The sequence below is a fragment of the Orbicella franksi genome, chromosome 1, assembly GCF_964199315.1.
Source record: "Orbicella franksi chromosome 1, jaOrbFran1.1, whole genome shotgun sequence".
Taxonomy (NCBI): domain Eukaryota; kingdom Metazoa; phylum Cnidaria; class Anthozoa; order Scleractinia; family Merulinidae; genus Orbicella; species Orbicella franksi.
Window position 1 is genome coordinate 26894042 of NC_138145.1, and position 18747 is coordinate 26912788.

An 18747-nucleotide genomic window follows, 5' to 3' on the forward strand; every position below is an offset into this window, starting at 1 on the left:
AAAGCGTCACGCTCGATTGCACCAATTTCGCTACACGAGGACTATCACTAATAGTCCTCTAGTAGCGTAGCCAATCAAAATGCAGGATTTGCATTAGTCCACTAGTTGAGTGATACTAATACATATTAAGCAGAGCGTGGTCCACGTTAGACTCGAGGTTTTTCTTTCTTTAAGCCCTATTTGATTTTTCCTGATTCACAGTTTGCGAAAAGGGAAAGGAAAACTAGAAGTGAATACGAGAGAGGAAAGCCACTAGTCTCCCCTTGTTCGGACTGAGCCGGTAGAATGGTGGCTGATCATCTTTTTCGTTCTCCCATTCAACCCGTTGCGTTTTTTTGCTCGTTTCTCTTGATTGGGAGTCTGGAGCAGGCTTTAACATGCAAAAGGACCACACCCACACAGAACAAGAAGTGTGCTTTTATCAGTTTCTTGCTGGCACTTAATCAGAGTTGATCAACACATGAATGTTCCTTAAACAAACAGCGAGTGACAAAAGACAACATTGTATTGATGTTCTTCTAAGTTCTAAGAAGGCTTTTGACTGTCTGACTCAAGATGCAGCATATTAGAAGCTCATTGCGAAGAAGACTTTCCGCCTGTTTTAAGTCGCGCAAATGACTCTTACGCTTCATAGGAAGTACTGTATGTAGCCCAGCGTCAAAGGTTGACTTCTACACCGCGTCATTGCTAACCCACCTTGAGATACATGTAGACTGGATTGGGATGTTGTTGGAATGTGGTTGTTAACCTACCGGGCTGAAAAATAAAATAAAGAGTGCATTACCCAATTACTCAAATCGGAGAATGTAGACGCAGGGCTTAGACAGAAATATCCAGCACATAAAAGTTAGTATATGCCGTACATTCGGGGAGGGAAAGAAAAAAATCCACGAAACCTAAGGCGGAAATGTAGAACGACAGTAAAGTTGTTTTGGTTGATGTTGCCCGTTTGTTTGCTTGCATGCAAAGAAATACCGCTTAAGAACTCAATAACGCAAAACGCGGGCTTAAAATTATTTTCATACATTAACGAAACCATCAGGTTATGAATCAATAGTATCCCATAATATTTTACTTAATATTCTTACTTGGCCTAGACTGATCAAAGAGTGTTCTTCTAAACTTTCTAAAAGCTACAAGAACACCCTTCAAAGCCCCTAGTACCTCTAAGTGCGGTTAAAAGAACTGCGATCAAAATAAACTTTAACCAGTGTTTATTTTAGCTGGCGTCCCTCTATTGAGAGATTCACCCTCTTAAGTCTGGCATCTGTGTAAAACAACATGTCAAAGGATAGTTTTTGCGAGGATGGTTTTCTTCTGAGTACAAGGCGAAACTGATATTCAACCAAGCACGAAGGGTGCTTGTGTAAAGAGGTCGTAAGGCTGGATCTGCTGTTGAAATAGACTGGTACAAGGTTCTCTCAGACTGGAAACTGCTTTTCCAATGTTGTTGGCGTCATGAGGTCAGGAGGCTTGAAGGACAAGAAGGGTAACTGGCTAATCCTCGACTGTTCTCTATGCATTACATGGGCGGGACGTCTCTTCGTGCCGGTAACAGACTGTTTAAGCTGATTCTTGGTCAGCTTGGAGAAACCTAGGATGTGAAATCTTTATGAATGTATTAGTAGTCTCAGATACTTAGTTACATCAAACGGAAAACAGCATTCGAAAAATGCATGACTGCAAACCAGTCTCTGAAACTCCTCATCAATGACTACTGATCTGCAATGGATGTAACTGTCTTTAGATCATTAAAAATATAAATTCAAATCGATCAAACTATTCCCTTTTTCTGTTCCCGGACACGTGTGAAACACTCCAAAATTCTCCTTAGTCTTTCCTACACATTTCTTTTGAGATTAGTTTTGAGAAATTGGTGGCGGATTTGGTACCTGTTAGGGTGCTCTGCCTCCAAAGGTTCCACAGCAGAAGCTTTCGTGGTATTGAGACAAAAAACGTCAGTGTCAGTTAATGTGTTGCTTGGGAATAGCCCCGTTTCACGGTTAATTTTTCTCATTTGCATTACAATGTAATCCAAGGTGGATGCGAGGCAATTTCGGGCTAAAACTACAAAACAGCCCAAAATTGCCTCACATACACGCTAGATTTTATTGTAATGCAAATGAGCAAAGGTAACCGTGAAAAGGGCTATTGGTATCTCTTTAATAGGGGTGAAAACATTTCAAGCCAGACCCACAAAACTGAGTTGTAGTAGCTCTTAGGGGTTCTTTTCAAAATGTCCGGCGAGCAACCCAGTCCTTTTTATAAGGGGGTCCCAGCATTTTTTAACCCTACTCTTTATTTATCTTAGGATGTGCTATCAACCGCAGTTCGGGAAAATGATCCCGCACTCCCACCTCTAAGGTACTCTTCAAAAGGAAGAAAAGCAGATGACTCGAGAGTGCGGTGGGAATGGAACCTCTCCCTGTAGTAATCAAGCACCAGAGTCTGGAAGAACCATCCTTTATAGCTCTCTATGGCCTTGTGTTCTCCTACCTGGCTTCATTGAGGCGCCTTCAACGAAACCTGTAAAAGACTCGACAACAAGGTCAGTTATTTCAGTCAAAACTCTAGCCACTCTCTTTCACTTGTCTAGAGGTTTTGTATCATTTTGAGTAGCTGTGACCATTTTAAGGCATAACTTCTCTTGTTTTTGATAATTTTATCAGAGCATCGTTTTTAATTACAAAAGAGTCGAAGCTTAGAAAATGTTGAGATAAGCTTAAGGGTTAACTAAACCGGCTACAGAGCAGTTCATACCTTTGGTATAAGATGCTGCACGCGGTTGAAAGAAAGGCCAGCTGGTTGGATGCATACACATTTAATGCAGATATCACACTTGTACTGAAAACAAAATAAGAAAGTGTGACTGGGAGCTATTGTCAGTTAACCGTTGTTTAAACATATATGACAACGGAATTTAGTAACCCACCGCAGATTTTAGATGACGACGTGAATAACTTTAAATACACTCCACTCTGCGCAAATCGACTTCTGGTGTTGAACTTCTACATGGTCCATCTGACTCGTGTTCGGCTAAACCAACGCAAATGGAAAAACGCAGGTGTCAAACTCTCTTTACGCCGAAAAACAAGGTTACTAAAGGCATTTTACAGCTGCTGCCGGCAAAAAGTTGACTAAATGGTTCAAGATAGAAAGTCCCGAAAATGGACGACTTTCTTTTTTGTCATACGTTGTCAAAGAAGTTGTCTATAAAATATCACGTTCTGAGTATGTTCACGAGACTCACTGAACATACATTCTACATCCCCGAAAATGGACGCACGGTACAAAATTCCTGAAACCTTTAAATATTTTACAGTTCTCACCGCCATGGCTTATACGAAGGGCGATATTGAAAGACGGAGCTCAAGGAATCTGCGCAGAACATAGAGACGATGGCCGGAAAATTAAAGTGAACGAGAAATTTTCATCTGTTTCTGTACAACCGTGCCTTAAATTATAAAGCGTTAGAGTTTCACTTAAGCATTTACAGTATTCAAGCTTTTATACGCCAAGTTTATTCCACAAGCTGAGAGCAACACGATTTACATACACACAGATATTGAGTGCTTACAATACACTTACGGCTTACGCTCCTAATGGATAGAATAGAAACACCCTCTGTCCCCGAAAATGGACGAATTTCTTTGCTTTGTTTGCAGTCAGACATTGTGCGTGGCACATGCCGCGCTTTTTCCCCTGCGCATTTTGGTAGGTGCCATTTACATATGAAAAACTAGTCCTTTTGAATAGTTTCACGGGTACAATTAAAACTAACAAGTCTTCGAAAGTAGACAGCTAAAAATGTGCTTCCATGAAATAATCCCTTCCCACCCTCACACGATGGATGGATAGAATTACTTGCATAACGTAGGATATCAAATAAATGCGAAGAGAATTTTCTGAACAAACAGTGAGCTAGGGGTAAGTCTAAAATAGATTTGCGATACGGTTGTCTGAAACAAAAAGAAAATGAGCTAGTTATATTTACTAAGACAAAACATAAACACAAAATAATGACGAGACACTTTTTACCCAAAGGTAATTTTTATTTCAAAGGTTATACCAGTGAATTTTTTCTGCTCTCGTAAACGAGATCCAGCAGACAACAAACTCTGTCTTTAGTAAAAGCCTTGCTTGCTTCCGAAAACGAGCTCCAACAGACAACAAAATCAGTCTTAAGTACAAGCCTTGCTTGCTCCCAAAAATGAGCTCCAACAGACAACAAAATCAGTCTTTAGTACAGGCCTTCCTTGCTCCCGAAAATGAGCTCCAATTCAACAGACAACAAAATCTTTAGTACAAGCCTTGCTTACTCCCGAAAATGAGTTCCAAAATATTTAGCACAAGCTTTCCACATGAATATTTTCCCTAAGCTATTCTTAATTAAACCAGAAATGTATATATGATATATGGTGAACACATGTCTCACAAGCGTATCATGGATTTATCATAAGTTGACACAAAGTTAGTTTCTACTGAGCTTATAATCAGCTTACATTATTCCACAGGACCTAAATTAATCCATGAGGGGGAGCGCTCCTATTTTAAAAAAGTGTCCAGAGAAACCAAGAATGTTCCTGTGTTCATAAGACTCGACACTGCTCGTGGAACACGCAGGGTCACTTGGACATTCATCAGGGGTTCAAATTGACCTGCTATCGAGAAAAACGCGATACCAGACCTTGGTCGATGATTCTCGGTTTGTGCCGAAAGCCGATCACCGATCGAAGTAAACCGAAATGATACGAATCGATACGTTTACCGAGCCGAAGCGAGGCTATGCTGTATAACGTTGGGATACAACGAGAACTACAGACCGCATTGTCTGTTTCGCATCATTCGTAAATTTGGTAGTTATTTTTGGGAAATAAACAATCAAGGCTTGAGCTTCAATGGAAACAGACATTGTGGTCAAGACTGCGCGTTACATTCCGACGTTTTGCAACATTTATCGTATCCGCGCGCGCTACCCACGAGTCATTCGCGTGGCAAAGACAACAACAACAACATTTAGGTTCTCATTTTATAAATGTGATTTTAATATTATTTTACCATTAGTTCATAAATTAACAATTACTCACCGACCTAAAAGTGAATAACTGTTGAAGCATATACCAAGACAGTGAAATAAGTACAATTCCAAATTGCCTGAAAAGCGTCCAACGGGTTTCTGTTTATCGATCTACGGGTCATCTACCTGTTGACTTTTTAATGTAAGCATTCGTAATTTAGCCGGCAATATTCCACTGTGTGGTATATACTAGTTCTATGATTAGTAGCATAGATGCTATCTAAACTATCTTGCCTTTCACCGAAATTCGGGCTTGATGTAAAGGAATGGCGTTTCACTATATCATATTTTCTTCAATTCCTATGTGTCCATTGGCAGTTTAAATTATTGCTCTGCTTGTCCTTGTCGTGGTTTTTCGAAGCTGTGCTTACCTAACTAGTTTACGCTATCTAGTTACTATCTTGCTACTTCCTGAAATCTTGGTTCCTCCTTCACAAGGCCTTAATTAAGATATAGCTTAAGAGGTCTCAAGAGGTCTTCACAACTGTTATCCAATTAGGTTGCGTCGATCCAGGTTCCAAGTGAAGCGCCAGTTGCTCCGCCGGATGTGAAGTTTACCAACGCCTACAATTTGTAGACGATCTAAGCTTCCTGCGCCTGCGGTGCAATGCTGGCGGATTCCTTGAGGAGACTCGTCCATACTACGTAACGCTAGCAAAGAGGCATTATGCCTGGTCGTTAACACCGCGTCCACGCGAGATAAGCTTCCCAGGAAACTAGCTCCTGGTCTAAGCTATCTGTTTCTTTGCAGTTCAGATAGATAACGATCCTATCGTCGGCTGCATCTTGTAGTCCAGTACATTGATTTTGGATGCTGCCTGTCTACACTAAAACTTGTAAGCCATCCTGACAAAGGTGTGTGTTTTGTTCCCGACGCCCAACTACATTAAACTACACTGGCACGTGCGTACCTACACTAATAAGCTACCTGTAATGAGAAAACTGAACGCTTAATGTTACAAGAGAAAACAGTCTTCATTCCTGTGTTTTGCGTTCAGCTTCTAGTTTCCTAACTTTTATAATAAATGAGATTAATTGTACGTCTGCATGAACCTTGGCCGAAAAAATGCCCTGTTAATGGCAACGACAGTTGCTGCCATTCAAGGGAAAAGTTCCTGTTAATAACAGCGACAGGGCTGCCATTAAAAGGAACTGAAAGAAGAAACGTTTTCTCAGAAAAGACTAACCGGGAGATTGCGCAGACGCCGAAATGTGCCGAACCAAAGCCGAACATAAAGCTAATGCCGAATAATTGACCGAATAGACGATTCCAAGGCCAAATTGGAAACCCAGAACAAGAAAATGGGAGGCCGAAACTCAACCGCCCAACTTTAAATAAAATACCTAGATTAAGTTACACCGGAACAGTCGTATAGCCGAATAGGAACTTAAACCGAACGTTTGCCGAGTGTAAGGTTCATCCAGAGCTTACGCTATTTACCCACCCCACCATACCCAGAGAGAACCACACTAACCGCTACCATGAGGAAGTTGTGTATTTCGTTGCCAAGGCCACGCTAAGAACATTGGGCGATCATATGCTTCTACTGGAATGGACTGGGAACTCAGGACATTGGACTGAAGAGGCTGGCAGGAACCAAGCTAAGCAGAACGGAAGCATAAAAACACAAAGTCAATTTTTCCTGAATAATAAAGTATTGGTATATATCTACATAGCTTCGTACCGAGTTACGCAAACAATCTCTTTCACAAAATCCGTCAAACATGAGCAGAAATCATTATTAAATGTATAAATATATATGGCAGTAAAGGGAAGCCTGTTCAGTTGCCAAAATCACTCCAATTTGTTAGGTTGTTTTACCCAGACATTTCAAATACAATTATACACACCCATCTCTAAGTGTTGTAAAGGAGATTTCGATTTGAGAGCAGTTATTCTAATTTGGTAACTCTGAACACGTTTTCCTTGCGCTCAAAATATAAAATTGTAAGTTTTTTTTTCCAAAATTTAATATGAGCAGGCGTCAGAATCATGCAACAAGTATTCAAATTACCAGAAAAATAAACAAACAAGAAACCAAATGCACAGTCAAACCAACCTGTAATAATATAAGCATCGAGTGTTTAAATAGTAACGTTCACATTTCGCCGCAAAGATTAACTCACGAAATTTATTTGCAACGTTATGTTTGTGTTGACTTGGTTTCGATTACTTTCTTCGGTAGCTATCTTCTAAAATGAAAAGAACAAAAAGAACTTACTTAGATTAAGTGAAACGCAGATGTATTAATGACTGTTCAACTTTCCGAATAACTAATTGACTAAAATAAAATACTGTCTTACCATTTTAAAGTTCGGGACGACATTATTACCTACGGTTCCAGATGATTTAAAGCTACAGCTGTCAAATATGGCAGGTAAATGGTTTCACATTTTAGGCTTCAAAAAATGGTCGAAGTCTTCTTTCCTTGACACGCACAATCTGAATAACTAATTTAAGCTCGGCAACAACCGTTCACGGCACATTCCTAACCGAAAAGATCGTATTTGATTGGTTTTCACGAGCGCATAAACATAAGCACAACTCAGACACAGTGGAGTGCTGCTAAGTTGTGCCTTTTGTCAGGATTTTTTTCTGACAAAGGGCGCTAATTACCAACATTTTACGGCGTCTGCGTACGTCGCCTTATGCTTGTGCTGATGTGCTAGTAAAAACCAGCCTTTAACGTTATCAAAAGCCGCATGGGATTTCACAGTGAAAGTTTGTTGGTTTTTATGCTAATTAACTCTTGTCTCCTGCCCAGAGGTTCGGGCGTTCGTAATAGAAATCCGTTGTGCAGGCACAAAGTCGCATCAAATCCTATCCACGTTATTTTACGTCTGCACTCACATCGGTCTGCTGATTATCCCGTCACGAAAAACCCTCCTTGGTTTTGAGTCTCTGCGGAGGGAGTGAATAACTCAAACTAACAATAAATTTTTGGTTGTCTTCAAGTATTTCAGACCAATACCTCACCGCACGTAAAATTCCAATGACAATCTGTGGGTTAAGTTTGCTCAACGCTTTTTTGGTAGGCGGGGCTCAGGGGAACTTAATAGTTGCATTAGGCGAAGGGGTGTAGACCTGTTATCAGAAGAAATCATGCGTGGCATGCGTGCCGTTTTTCAGTTTTTCATTTATTTATTTATTTACTATTATTCCTTTTTGGGGGGACAGGGGCGGGGGGAGGAGAATAAAAGTAAAATATATGCTCATTCGTAAGTAAAATTCATGACTGCGGGATTCCTTATTCAAAAAAAGACGAAACCTTTATGAAGCCATTACCATCCTAGTAATTTAGTTCCCATATTTTTTATGCTAAGGAATGAGCGACCAATAGGAGAAGGGCGTATTGGTACAGGTTCTGAATCTCTTACCCTTGGAAACAAAAATATACTCACTTGTCTGTGCCAAGAGATTATTGTACATGTCGCTTCATTGCTTTTAATTCATGTACTGGAGTAGTGAATATGACTTTATAGTCATAATTTCAATTGTTCCCGCTTCACAGCTTCTCTCACTGCTTTGTGGGTTAAAATTGAAACTTTCTTTAAAGGCAATAGGCCTTCAGAAAAAGACTGGTTTTGCAACTTTGAATAGCGCGTAAGCGGCTACACTGTCAAGAATCAGGGGCACACTCGAGCAGTTTTTGTATATCTTAAAGCGTTTAGTGTCACACCAGGGGCCCGTTTCTCGAAAGCCCCGGAAACTTTTCGGGCCCGTAAAGCCATTTTTAGTCCATCTGTATCTAAAAACGGAGAAGTGTATACGCCTGAAACTTCTTGTATGAAGGGAACCTCTGTTCATATTAAGAATATGTGAATAAAACAACTCTGTAATCGTAAGGTTCGAGATTTTGCTATGGCTTTCCGGGCCCGAAAAGTTTCCGGGGCTTTCGAGAAACGGGCCTCATGTATTTTTTTCTTCTTGTGCATGTTTTGTATTATCTTTTCCTTTCATTCCCTCCGCTTTTTCCTACATCTCTTTAACAGCTGAGCACAGCTGAGCTTGCATTTTTGCATCTTGTCTCACTATCTCCTTTTTCGCTTCAGCTTTCAACTGGAATCTTTCCATATTCGCTTGCGCTTCCTCGCACATTTCTTCAACATTGTCTAAGTCATCAAAGTACTTGTCAACAAGTTTCTCGAATTCGTAAAATTCTCTCCGTAATCTCTCAAGAGTGCTTTCCTTTTCGTCAGATAGATAACACAGTGATGCCATGTTCATTTTAGCAGCAACACAATCTACTCTTCTCAGAACTTTCTTATGGTTGTAAGACGTATGATTTATTTTTCTGCAAAGCGTAACGTTTTATACTCTTTGCAAGTGACGTAAACATTGAATTGTTCTTTGTTTACAGAGTGCGCGCTTTTTAGGAACCGTCGCGCGCGCATCTTGTTTCTAAGTAGCAAGAAATATCACCTTGGGAAGGGAGAGAGAGATTACTTCAGAAAGCAAACGACTCAGATTGTTTCAAACCAATTATGTCATTATTTGATACCATTAAAGTGAATTCCGTTGTCCCCTGTTATCTTTTTTCACGCGATGTTGCAGCGTAAGAGCGCTACCCACATGTCCTGCAAAATACTAGCGCCAAACTCGTAGCTAGCCCTTCGCGTTTTGCAAAAATTTATTTGGCTTTCTGTCCTCCTCAAATAGATTGTTTGCTCCCTGTAATCTAACCGTACCCAAATTTGGCCAAAATGCTGGCCAAATCACGTCCGTCACTAGATATCGCAGGAAATCAGCACTGTATAGATAATGCTTCTGATTGGCTAATTGCCAATGTGGGTACGGTAAAAGTGTGAACCGGTTTCAGTGCAAGAGAATGCGCATGAGCCAATTCATTGATTTTGGTTTTATTCCTAATTGGTAGAAAGAACTGCATTGTTTTACACACTCCGCTATTCAATGTTTTAGTACAGTAACATCGTATCCATTACTTGAATAGTCATGTTCTGAACTTTCCTGTCATGTTAGTAATGTTGAGCAAACTCTTGTAGCATTTGTAGTAGCATGGACTTCTCGGTCCCAAATCCAGCTTTCTAAGCATCAGGTCACATCGCCTCCCCAAAGATTCTGTATTATACAGATTAGGTTAAATCTGCAGTCTTTCTCTAAGTGACCTTCTAAACAATTCGTGCTCGATTTATCATTTGCCAATGCTCGGTCAGTATGGTAATTTGGTAACTTTAACCCTAACCCTATCTTTAGACTCCCTTTTAAAAAGACGACAACTGAAATCTTTCCTTGCTAATACTTCTCAATCTTGTGATGTAGAGTTTGCCCACGTGGACAGTGCAAGCGACTTTCCACGCATTTTCATCCTCCACGAAAAGATCCACGCGACGCGCGTGTAGCATTTTCCGCTTAGTTGCAGTAAAGCCTATGTGGGATTTAATCTCCTCTATTGGCACGAAGAGTCGCCATCTTAAGAACTGGATTGAAAACTTTGCCTGGCGACTTAAGCCAAGATGGATTTAAGCCAATCGTACTGGATAAAACTGAAATAAATTTATTTGTGTATAATTTGTCAAATACCACATTATTATTTAACACATCAGTTTAACCTAACTCACTTATTGCGGTTGTCAACATTTGCATAGTTTTTATTATATTACCAGCTGTCCTTTCTCATCTTTCGTCATTTCATTATCCTTTTCAGTTGTCATTAGAGTCTCTTCACAGCCAATGAGAGTTTCACCTAGAAAACAATTAGTACTAATACTGTTAAATGCAAAGCGTTTCCTATTTGTTTTGCGGCCATGATACAACGCGAGCGTAGCGCGTTCCAGCCAGCTACACACATAGAGACTACTGGTTCTGTGACAGATGTGTAAGCAGGACTGTTTTCAGCTGCTAAAACTACTGCCACCGTTAAAACCCGCGCTCAATCGCTTTGCTTTATCGCGCGGGTTTTAACGGTGGGAGTAGTTTTAGCAGCTGAAAACAGTCCTGCTTACTCATGCTGTGCACAGAACCAGTAGTCTCTATGTATGTGTGTTCTGTTTACACATCTGTCACAGAACCAGTAGTGTGTGTTTCACAAAATGAAAGAAAGAAAACAAAGCGCGGAAAGGATATGCAGGGTCAGCAGGGTATTGTTCCGATTCCGAAGCATCGGCGTAATGCGATCGCGTTTAATAAAAAGTGTCACAGAAATTTTTCCTATTGAACAAGTATCTGCATAGTATATACGTCGACATGGCTGCCGAACAATCAAGCAACTGCCAACTTTCCGAGGCTATCCAAAACCTCCCTCCAGAGCTTCGTGAGATAATTTACAAAGAGTATCTCGCAATAAAAAGAAGAAAAAAAAGGAAATAGGCTGGGACAAGGTAAACGAGAATATTTCAAAACTACCTTTCTACCAATACATGCAGCAGATTGCACCAACGATAATATGCCTTGAATATCCGGACTGCTATTTCGAGGGTTGGTGTTCCCCCTGTTTCGAAAGGGAGGGAACTGTTCATAAAACATCGCTAAGCCGGCTGATGGAGTTAATACCTCTCATTGAAGCCAACCCTGAGTACTAGAATTTTTTAAAAGTATGCTCCTGGGATGGTTATAATTGGCATGAGTGGTTTCTTTTTGGTGGGGAGCGTTAGCGAAAAAAGGGTTTTCCTAGTACAAGACCTCATCGTCATCAAAGGAATCCACCTCAAGCATAACAGCAACGACCTGGCGCGTAATATCGCGAGCATTTTTTTGCAACTCCATCGTGAAATATTCATGCACAAGAAACGCAACCAAGTGGAAGCAGACTAGCATGTTTTTATAATACGAAAATAAAACCGTCTGTTTCTAAAAGTCAGTTCGAAGCTGGGGGGTCTGTTATTTTTTTTATAAGTTCAGCTTCAAGTCTGCCGCGGATGTCTTTCTCCAGTTTCTTAAAATCGGCCTCAGTAAGCTTTCCCTTTGACGGTTGGCGAAGCATCTTTGCTCGGACTTGTTCCTTGAGTGCGTTATACTGTTGAAACTCGGAAAGGATGGTGTCAAACTCGTGGGAAGACACTTCGCTGTTATTCAAAGCTTTGGAGAGCAATCTGTTGATTGTATCCCGCTTGGCAACGGCGAGCGTGGTAATCTCTTGATGTTTTTTTATTTTCGAATCAAGTTTTTTGCTGGCGATTATCAGCCCCGAAGAAACGAGAGCCAAACACCCCCCAGCGCCGCGTAGAGGAACTGTTGCCGGCAGGCCAACCAAAGACATAGCGGAGCCAAAACTAGTGCTGGAAAACGCTGCCGAGAGAACGCTGGAGCCGGCAGCACTCCAATTAACGAATTTTCTCGCCCGTTTGTATTTTTTTGCAACCAGGCGATAGTGGGCGACCTCACGGTCCAAAGTGTTTGCAATCTCGTTAATCTTTTGCAAGCGGAAATTTTCAGAAGGCGCCGCCAGTACTGGATAGAGAGGCTCGGCAGGCGGCGCGCTTGGAGGTAACAGATTTACTGAAGACATTGTATATAAAGAAATTTAATTTAACTCTAATTCAAAAAGAAGCAGGAAGCCTTTGAAATCAAAGAGTTTGCCATTTTCATCTTTGACGCTAATAGTGATGCTATTTATAAACTCGTCAGTAGAGCAGTCACGCAAAACCTGTTGCGGAGAACCATGGTAGCTTACATTTTCAAAAGGCTTCCCTTTCACATCAAACATGGCTCAGACATCTGACCTTTTGCCATTGAACAGATTCCGTTCTTTGTCGATCAAATCACAATGAATAAAATATGTCGTTGGAGATGTAAGCCTTTTTACGCGGGTTATAATATTCAACTTTCGCCCAATACCAAGAAAACTGGCTAAATCGCGATCAAGTTCAATTGGTTTACCCCCCGAATTTCTGATTACAAGCTGGCCAATAGGTTGATTTATTGCTGTTTCCAACTTATAGTTATATTTGCCGAACAGACCGTCTATTTCTTTTGCAATTCTTTCTAAACTATAATGCCCTGGGAGTAATTTACTAACTGACAAAGCTTTATCTTTGTCTTTATCTCCCAAGGTGGCTGAACCTTCCTTTTTCAAAGTGTCCCAGCTGTTGAATAAACTACAAGATATGAGTTTCATGAAATGTACTTTCGGTATCGGGTTTTCAAAATAGATAGTCCCTCCGTTCTCTTGGGTGACAATAGTGAGAACAACCATTTTATATTTAACAAACAAAATTGTGTTCAAATACAATGGCGAATCCGTGGAAAGATCCTGAGTTTGTGAAAAAAGCGGCAGTCGCCAAGGAAAAGGCGTGGACAAATTTTTTAAACCACTTTCCAAAAGCGGACAAAAGCCGGTTCGTTTCGCAAGAAAGCATCGACGAGAAAAATAACGCAACCGCAGAGGTGTTTTTCAAAGAAAGCGAAGGCTCGTTACAAAGCGTCTTCGGATCAGACAGAAAATATTGGAGTGCGGAAATGAAACAAGCGCTTGGTTTGGGGGACAGCGGGGGTTTTCCTTATCAATTGTCACCACTTGGTTCAAAAGTTTCTTTGGCAATCCCTGCGGTACCTTTCGAGGGTAAAGCGCCAAGCTTGAAGAAAATATTCAACGACACAATCAAAATCTACGTCACGCCTGACCAATATTTCACAACAAAATTCAGAGAAATATTTCAAAAAACCAAACTCAGGCATACTTCTGCAGCCGAATCAAAACACTGGTTAGGAGGGCCTGACATAAAATATTGGCCGCAACAGCTCAACTTCGCGGTTTTCTGCGCGACACAAGGGTGTGGAATTTCTCGCGAAATCTTTGACAACGGGATAAATCTCCCCCCGCAGAAAAGAGCCTTTTACAAATTCCACGTGTATTTCACGGTCAGGCGCATTTTGTATCAGCTAGGAGGTATTCAGAGCATTAGCGCTTTGCCCGGAGACCCGCCTTTCAACCAATTCAATAATCATTATGATGTTGCTTCGTACAAAAGGCTATGCAGCGAGTTCGGCATAGACCCCTTGAGCGATTTCCGCTTCACACACGGGGCAAACCACGCGCTTGGAAGCGTTACGTCTATGCGAGCGGCGCGTCGAAAACCGGCTACCTATACCCGGAATGGAACAAATTCAGTGATGAAGGTGGGAAAGCGATTAAAGGAGACTTGATTTATTTCATCGAGCCGGGGCCCGGGGGCCGCTTCTGATACCCAATCGGACTGGTTCGCGCCAAACAGAGCCGCCGGTTTGACGCAGGCGGGGTTATCCAGAATCAACCAGTCAATCGAGGCTTTCGTTTACTGCATCCTGGGCGCGCAGGTAAATGTGAGAAGTAGTATTCTCGGTTCTGGTGGCCGGGCGAAAGAAGCCCAGAGCGAGTTCCTGGTGCTGATGGAAGACGCGATCAGACAGCCCGACCTGACCGAGAGCGTGCAAAGGTACCAGCTCGCGGTCGATCAAGCGAAGGTCAGGCTCAATCTTGCTGTAGCCCCCATGGCCTGGCTTATGCCCGCGCAAGTGATAATCAACACCGAAAGCACTATCGGTTACAACAACAAGCTGAAACAGGTGGTCTCCGGGATGAAACTTGGGGTGAACAACGAGGTAAACCCGGAGACAAAAAACGCTGCGCTCAAACTCATGGCAGGCGGCTCGTCAAAAATTAACCCGCCCAACAGCCATCCTTCCAACCCGATACACAAAGCCGCAACAGCCGAATCAAAAAAATCAGCTTCGACCGAAACTCAACAAGCACAACCAACGGCGCAAAGAATAGAGCCCAAGGCTCCAGATAAAACACCGCAACACGAAATAAACAAAACAGCTGTCATTATCGGTGTAGTTGGATTATCGGCTTTGCTGTTTATGGCTTGGCGGTAAAGTTAACGCTACTTCTGAAAATATTGTTCGAACAAAAAGGCAACCACGGCAAGAATCAGCAGCCAGGTGTGCTCGGCCAGAAACCCGACGACTTGGCCGGCGGCTTTGAATAGAAAGCTCACAATCGAGCCAATCAGCCCGGGCAGAATAGAAGCAAGTTTCGCGCCAGTATCTTTTAGGTCTTTCCCTAAAGCCTTGCCGGTGGCTTTCAAACCTCTGGTGAGGACCCCGATGACAGCTCCGATTGTGGTCCCGGCAGCAAGGAATATTGCTGTTACCGTCACCCCAATTTTTTGAAGAAGTCTTTCACTCTTTCCAAAAGAGGCTTCTCTCCACCCACTTCTTCAAGCCGACCCGTTATCGACCTAATCTCTTCAATACGTGTCTCTATTCTCCCCCGCGCGGCCTCTTTTTCTTCAGGTGTGGCATTTTCATCTTTCAAAATCTTCGTATCTTCTTTATTATCTTTTTCCATCTCCTCTCTGTCCATTTGTAGATTTTTTATTTCTTTTTCCAAGGCAGCACTTTTCACGCCAAGTTTTGTTTGGAAAACTTTTTCTTCTTCGGTTATTTTTGCATAACTTTCTTGAAGCTCCGCAAGTTTGTTTTTTGCCCCTTCTATTAGTTCAGGCGGCGCATCAGGGTCTAAAGCCTTGTTTCTTTCAAGCCTGATTCGCCAGCCCAGCGCCTCTTTTCGTTTTCTTATTGCTTTGAGAGCTTCACTCGCATTTTCTTCTTCTTCTTCTTCTTCAAAATCTGCAGCTTCTGAGGCCCAGTTCAGACGTCGTACTTCTGCCGTGCCGAACTAAATTCAGGAATTAAGTTCGACAAAAGCACGGCAGAAGCACGGCGTCTGAATCAAACTTTTGAATTAAGTTCGGCAAGCAATTAAGTTCGACAAGCTCTGCCGTGCTACACGACTCTGGCACGGCAGCGATTCAAACGTCTTGCTTCTGTCGCGCCAAACTAAATACACAAATTATGTCAATGTGTTTTGGCGAGATTTCGTTCCCTCGGGGAGTTAGGAGGAGAATTGTTACGAGGCTTCAGTAAACCCTGGATTTGATTCGACTCTGGCACGACGTCTGAATCAGAGTTGATTTCCTGTCGTGCTACAGTCGAACCAAATAGCAATTTAGTTCGGCACGGCAGAAGCACGACGTCTGAACTGGGCCTGAATCTTCGATCAACTGAATATCTCTCTCCGCTTGTTGCTCTGCGAACCTTTGAATATGTTTTTCACTAACCTTTTGATGTTCTGTTTCAAGACTTCTCAATTCTCTTTTCAGTTTGTCAATTTCCTCTTGCGAACCCTCTGCATTTTCAAGATCTTCTATCTGGCTTTGTTTCTTCTTTATGGCTTCTCTTATTTCATCCATTTATTTTTTATTTTTTTCTCTTTCTTCGTATTGCTTCTCTTTGATCTCTTTCCGTTTTTCGTATATCGTTTGTTGAACCTTCTCGTATTTGGAAACCCCGAGAGCTTTTTTTATTTCTTTCGAAAGGCTTGGATTAATCCGATCTCTTCCCGTTCTCTGGTTTTTGTTAAACACGTCATAGGTTTTCTTGCCAGCTCCAAACATTTTGACTTGGAGCTTCCCCTTCGAGCTGTATGAAACCTCAAGCTCGCCTGAGTTCATGTCCGGGAAGAGATCTTTTGCAGCAACCCACGCTTGTTCACTCAGGGTCTGAGCTCCGGTGAAAGAGGTTTCCGCATAAGAAGTTTCAGGCAACCCGCTTTTTTCGTGCTGCATTGTCTGCATTGGAATTTCTTCTTTACCATTTGGCGTAGATGCATTTTCTGGGAAGAAAGGAGTCGTTTCGTTGGCATCTCTACCTTCATCATCATCATTATCCCAAGCGTCTGGGTCAAAAGCAGGGTTTTCAAAGCTAGTTCCTTCACCTTCCGCCATAGCGATATATTGCAAGCCTGTTATTTTTAAATTAGAAAATAATCGCCGGTGTTTAATACAATGTCAGTGCCAGAGAACCTTCGCCCAACGTACACAAAAAAGACATTACGCGCCATGCAGGCCGAGCGCGCGGTCAAGCGAATCACATTTTCCCGCACCGAAGCCAAACCCGGCGATACGCTGTATGTTCCAGTGCCCAAGCTGAACGTGAACGAGGTTCTGGTGCCGGGCTCGCTAGCGCTTGTCTTTGACATCGACCTTTCTGGAGGGCACGCCAACAACTTCCTTGTCCAGAAGGTCACGCGGGCGCTCGTTGACAGGCTGCTTGTGAAGTTTGGAGGCAATACCCTGCAAGACACGGTTGGATACGGCATCTACAAAATCTTTGATGACCTTTTCCTTTCGCAGGAAAAGCGAGACGGCATGATTCTCGAAGGGATTCAGAGCGAGGATCTATGCAAGATCCGCTCAGGTGTGGGAGACAAGAAAACCTCGGGCGTCGACGCTGAAAACAAGCTGAAAGAGGTATACGGAAGCAAATACCGGATCAGGCTAGACCATCAGATCGTAACTGACAACGGCGTTTTCTACCCCCAGGCCCTTTACAACGACCTCGTATTCGAAATAACCCTTGCTGAACATGTGGTCAAAGGCTCTGATACAACCCAGCTGAAATACAAGATGAGCAACATCCAGCTCGAGTACGAAATGATCCGCAACCAGACTCTGGCAGACGAGGTGTACAGCGTTTACTCTAGCGGCAAAGAGTTCGCCTATGACCACGTGATGCGTTCTGAAGTGGTGATCTTCAAAAAAGACACCGACACGAGGATCAACATCAAAGTCGACGCCCAAAAAAGGTCACTAAAAGCCATCCTGCTACTGTTCATAGAGCCGTATGGTGATGGTGCCAGAGATTCAGAAAAATACGTCTTCCCGGATCTGACGAAAGTCAGCGTCACGATCAACGGCTCGCCCAACATGATTTACAACAACGGCGTCGAAGGCGAGGACATGTGGGAAGAGGCCGAACGCTTCTTTGTGAAGGAAAAAAATAAGACCGAGCACAAAGTTTTACACCGGGCATAATTTCGGGCTTCTGATAGATACGCGCTCCATGGCGGCCCAAGAAATGCACGGAAGTGGCAAGCGCCTTATGAACAGTACAGACGGTGTCCAGCTGGAAATCGAGAGGAAAGCCGAAGGCTCAGGTGACGTGAACTGCCACGTATTCGTTATCGCCGACTCCCAGTTCAACATTATTGACAGACAACTAGAATCTGTGCAGAATTGAATTGAACATGGACCCAAGCAAGCTGCCCTTCAACGCTCTCATCGTGGGGCCGACGAATTCAGGCAAATCGAGGTTTGTGGTGGACCAGATCTACGGCACTTTCCGCTTCAAGTTCGACTACATCGTTCTAATCTGCCCGACATTCGCGCACAACAAGACCTACTACCGAATTGGTGAAAATGATCCAAGAATGGCTGTGATAATGTGCGAGTAGCACGACGTGGAAAAGTGGTTGAAGATGGTGAGATGGCTTTTCGAGGGCACAAACGCGCTCATAATACTCGATGACTGCGCAGCCTCCAAAGATGTGAAAGGGCGTACAGGCGAGCTGGTGAATCTCGCCTTTTCTGCCCGACATATGGGCATCAGCGTTTAGGTGCTGACCCAGAAGATGACCAGCATAACAGCTTCCTTCCGGGAGAACGTGGCGGCGATCGTTATCTTTTACACCCCCTCGGCCAAGACCACGAAAGCCATTTTTGATGATTACGCTGGCGGACTCTATCAGGATGAGTACAAAGGTCTGATTTCAAAGCTGAAAGAGCGAAAGTTCTCTTATCTTGTGTTCTCACTTCGCCACCCCTACGGGGTAAGTTATTTTGAATAAAAAAATGAAAGCTGTATATATTGTTGCACAATGGCTGAAGAA

At 42.7% G+C, this 18747-nt stretch overlaps 2 protein-coding genes across 2 annotated transcripts; one reads left to right on the top strand and one right to left on the bottom strand.

Annotated features, from left to right (window-relative positions):
* Positions 1-15171: 15171 nt before the first annotated feature.
* Positions 15172-16349, bottom strand: LOC145500010 (uncharacterized). The gene is made up of 2 exons (XM_081479523.1): positions 16066-16349; positions 15172-15656 (listed from the first exon to the last, which is right to left on the bottom strand). The coding sequence occupies exons 1-2, from the start codon at positions 16268-16270 to the stop codon at positions 15172-15174; spliced, it is 690 nt and encodes a 229-aa protein (XP_081335649.1). The 5' UTR covers positions 16271-16349.
* Positions 16350-16860: 511 nt separating this feature from the next.
* On the top strand, positions 16861-17907 carry LOC145499999 (uncharacterized). The gene has a single exon (XM_081479514.1). The coding sequence runs from the start codon at positions 16865-16867 to the stop codon at positions 17891-17893; it is 1029 nt and encodes a 342-aa protein (XP_081335640.1). The 5' UTR covers positions 16861-16864; the 3' UTR covers positions 17894-17907.
* The last annotated feature ends 840 nt before the right edge of the window (positions 17908-18747 follow it).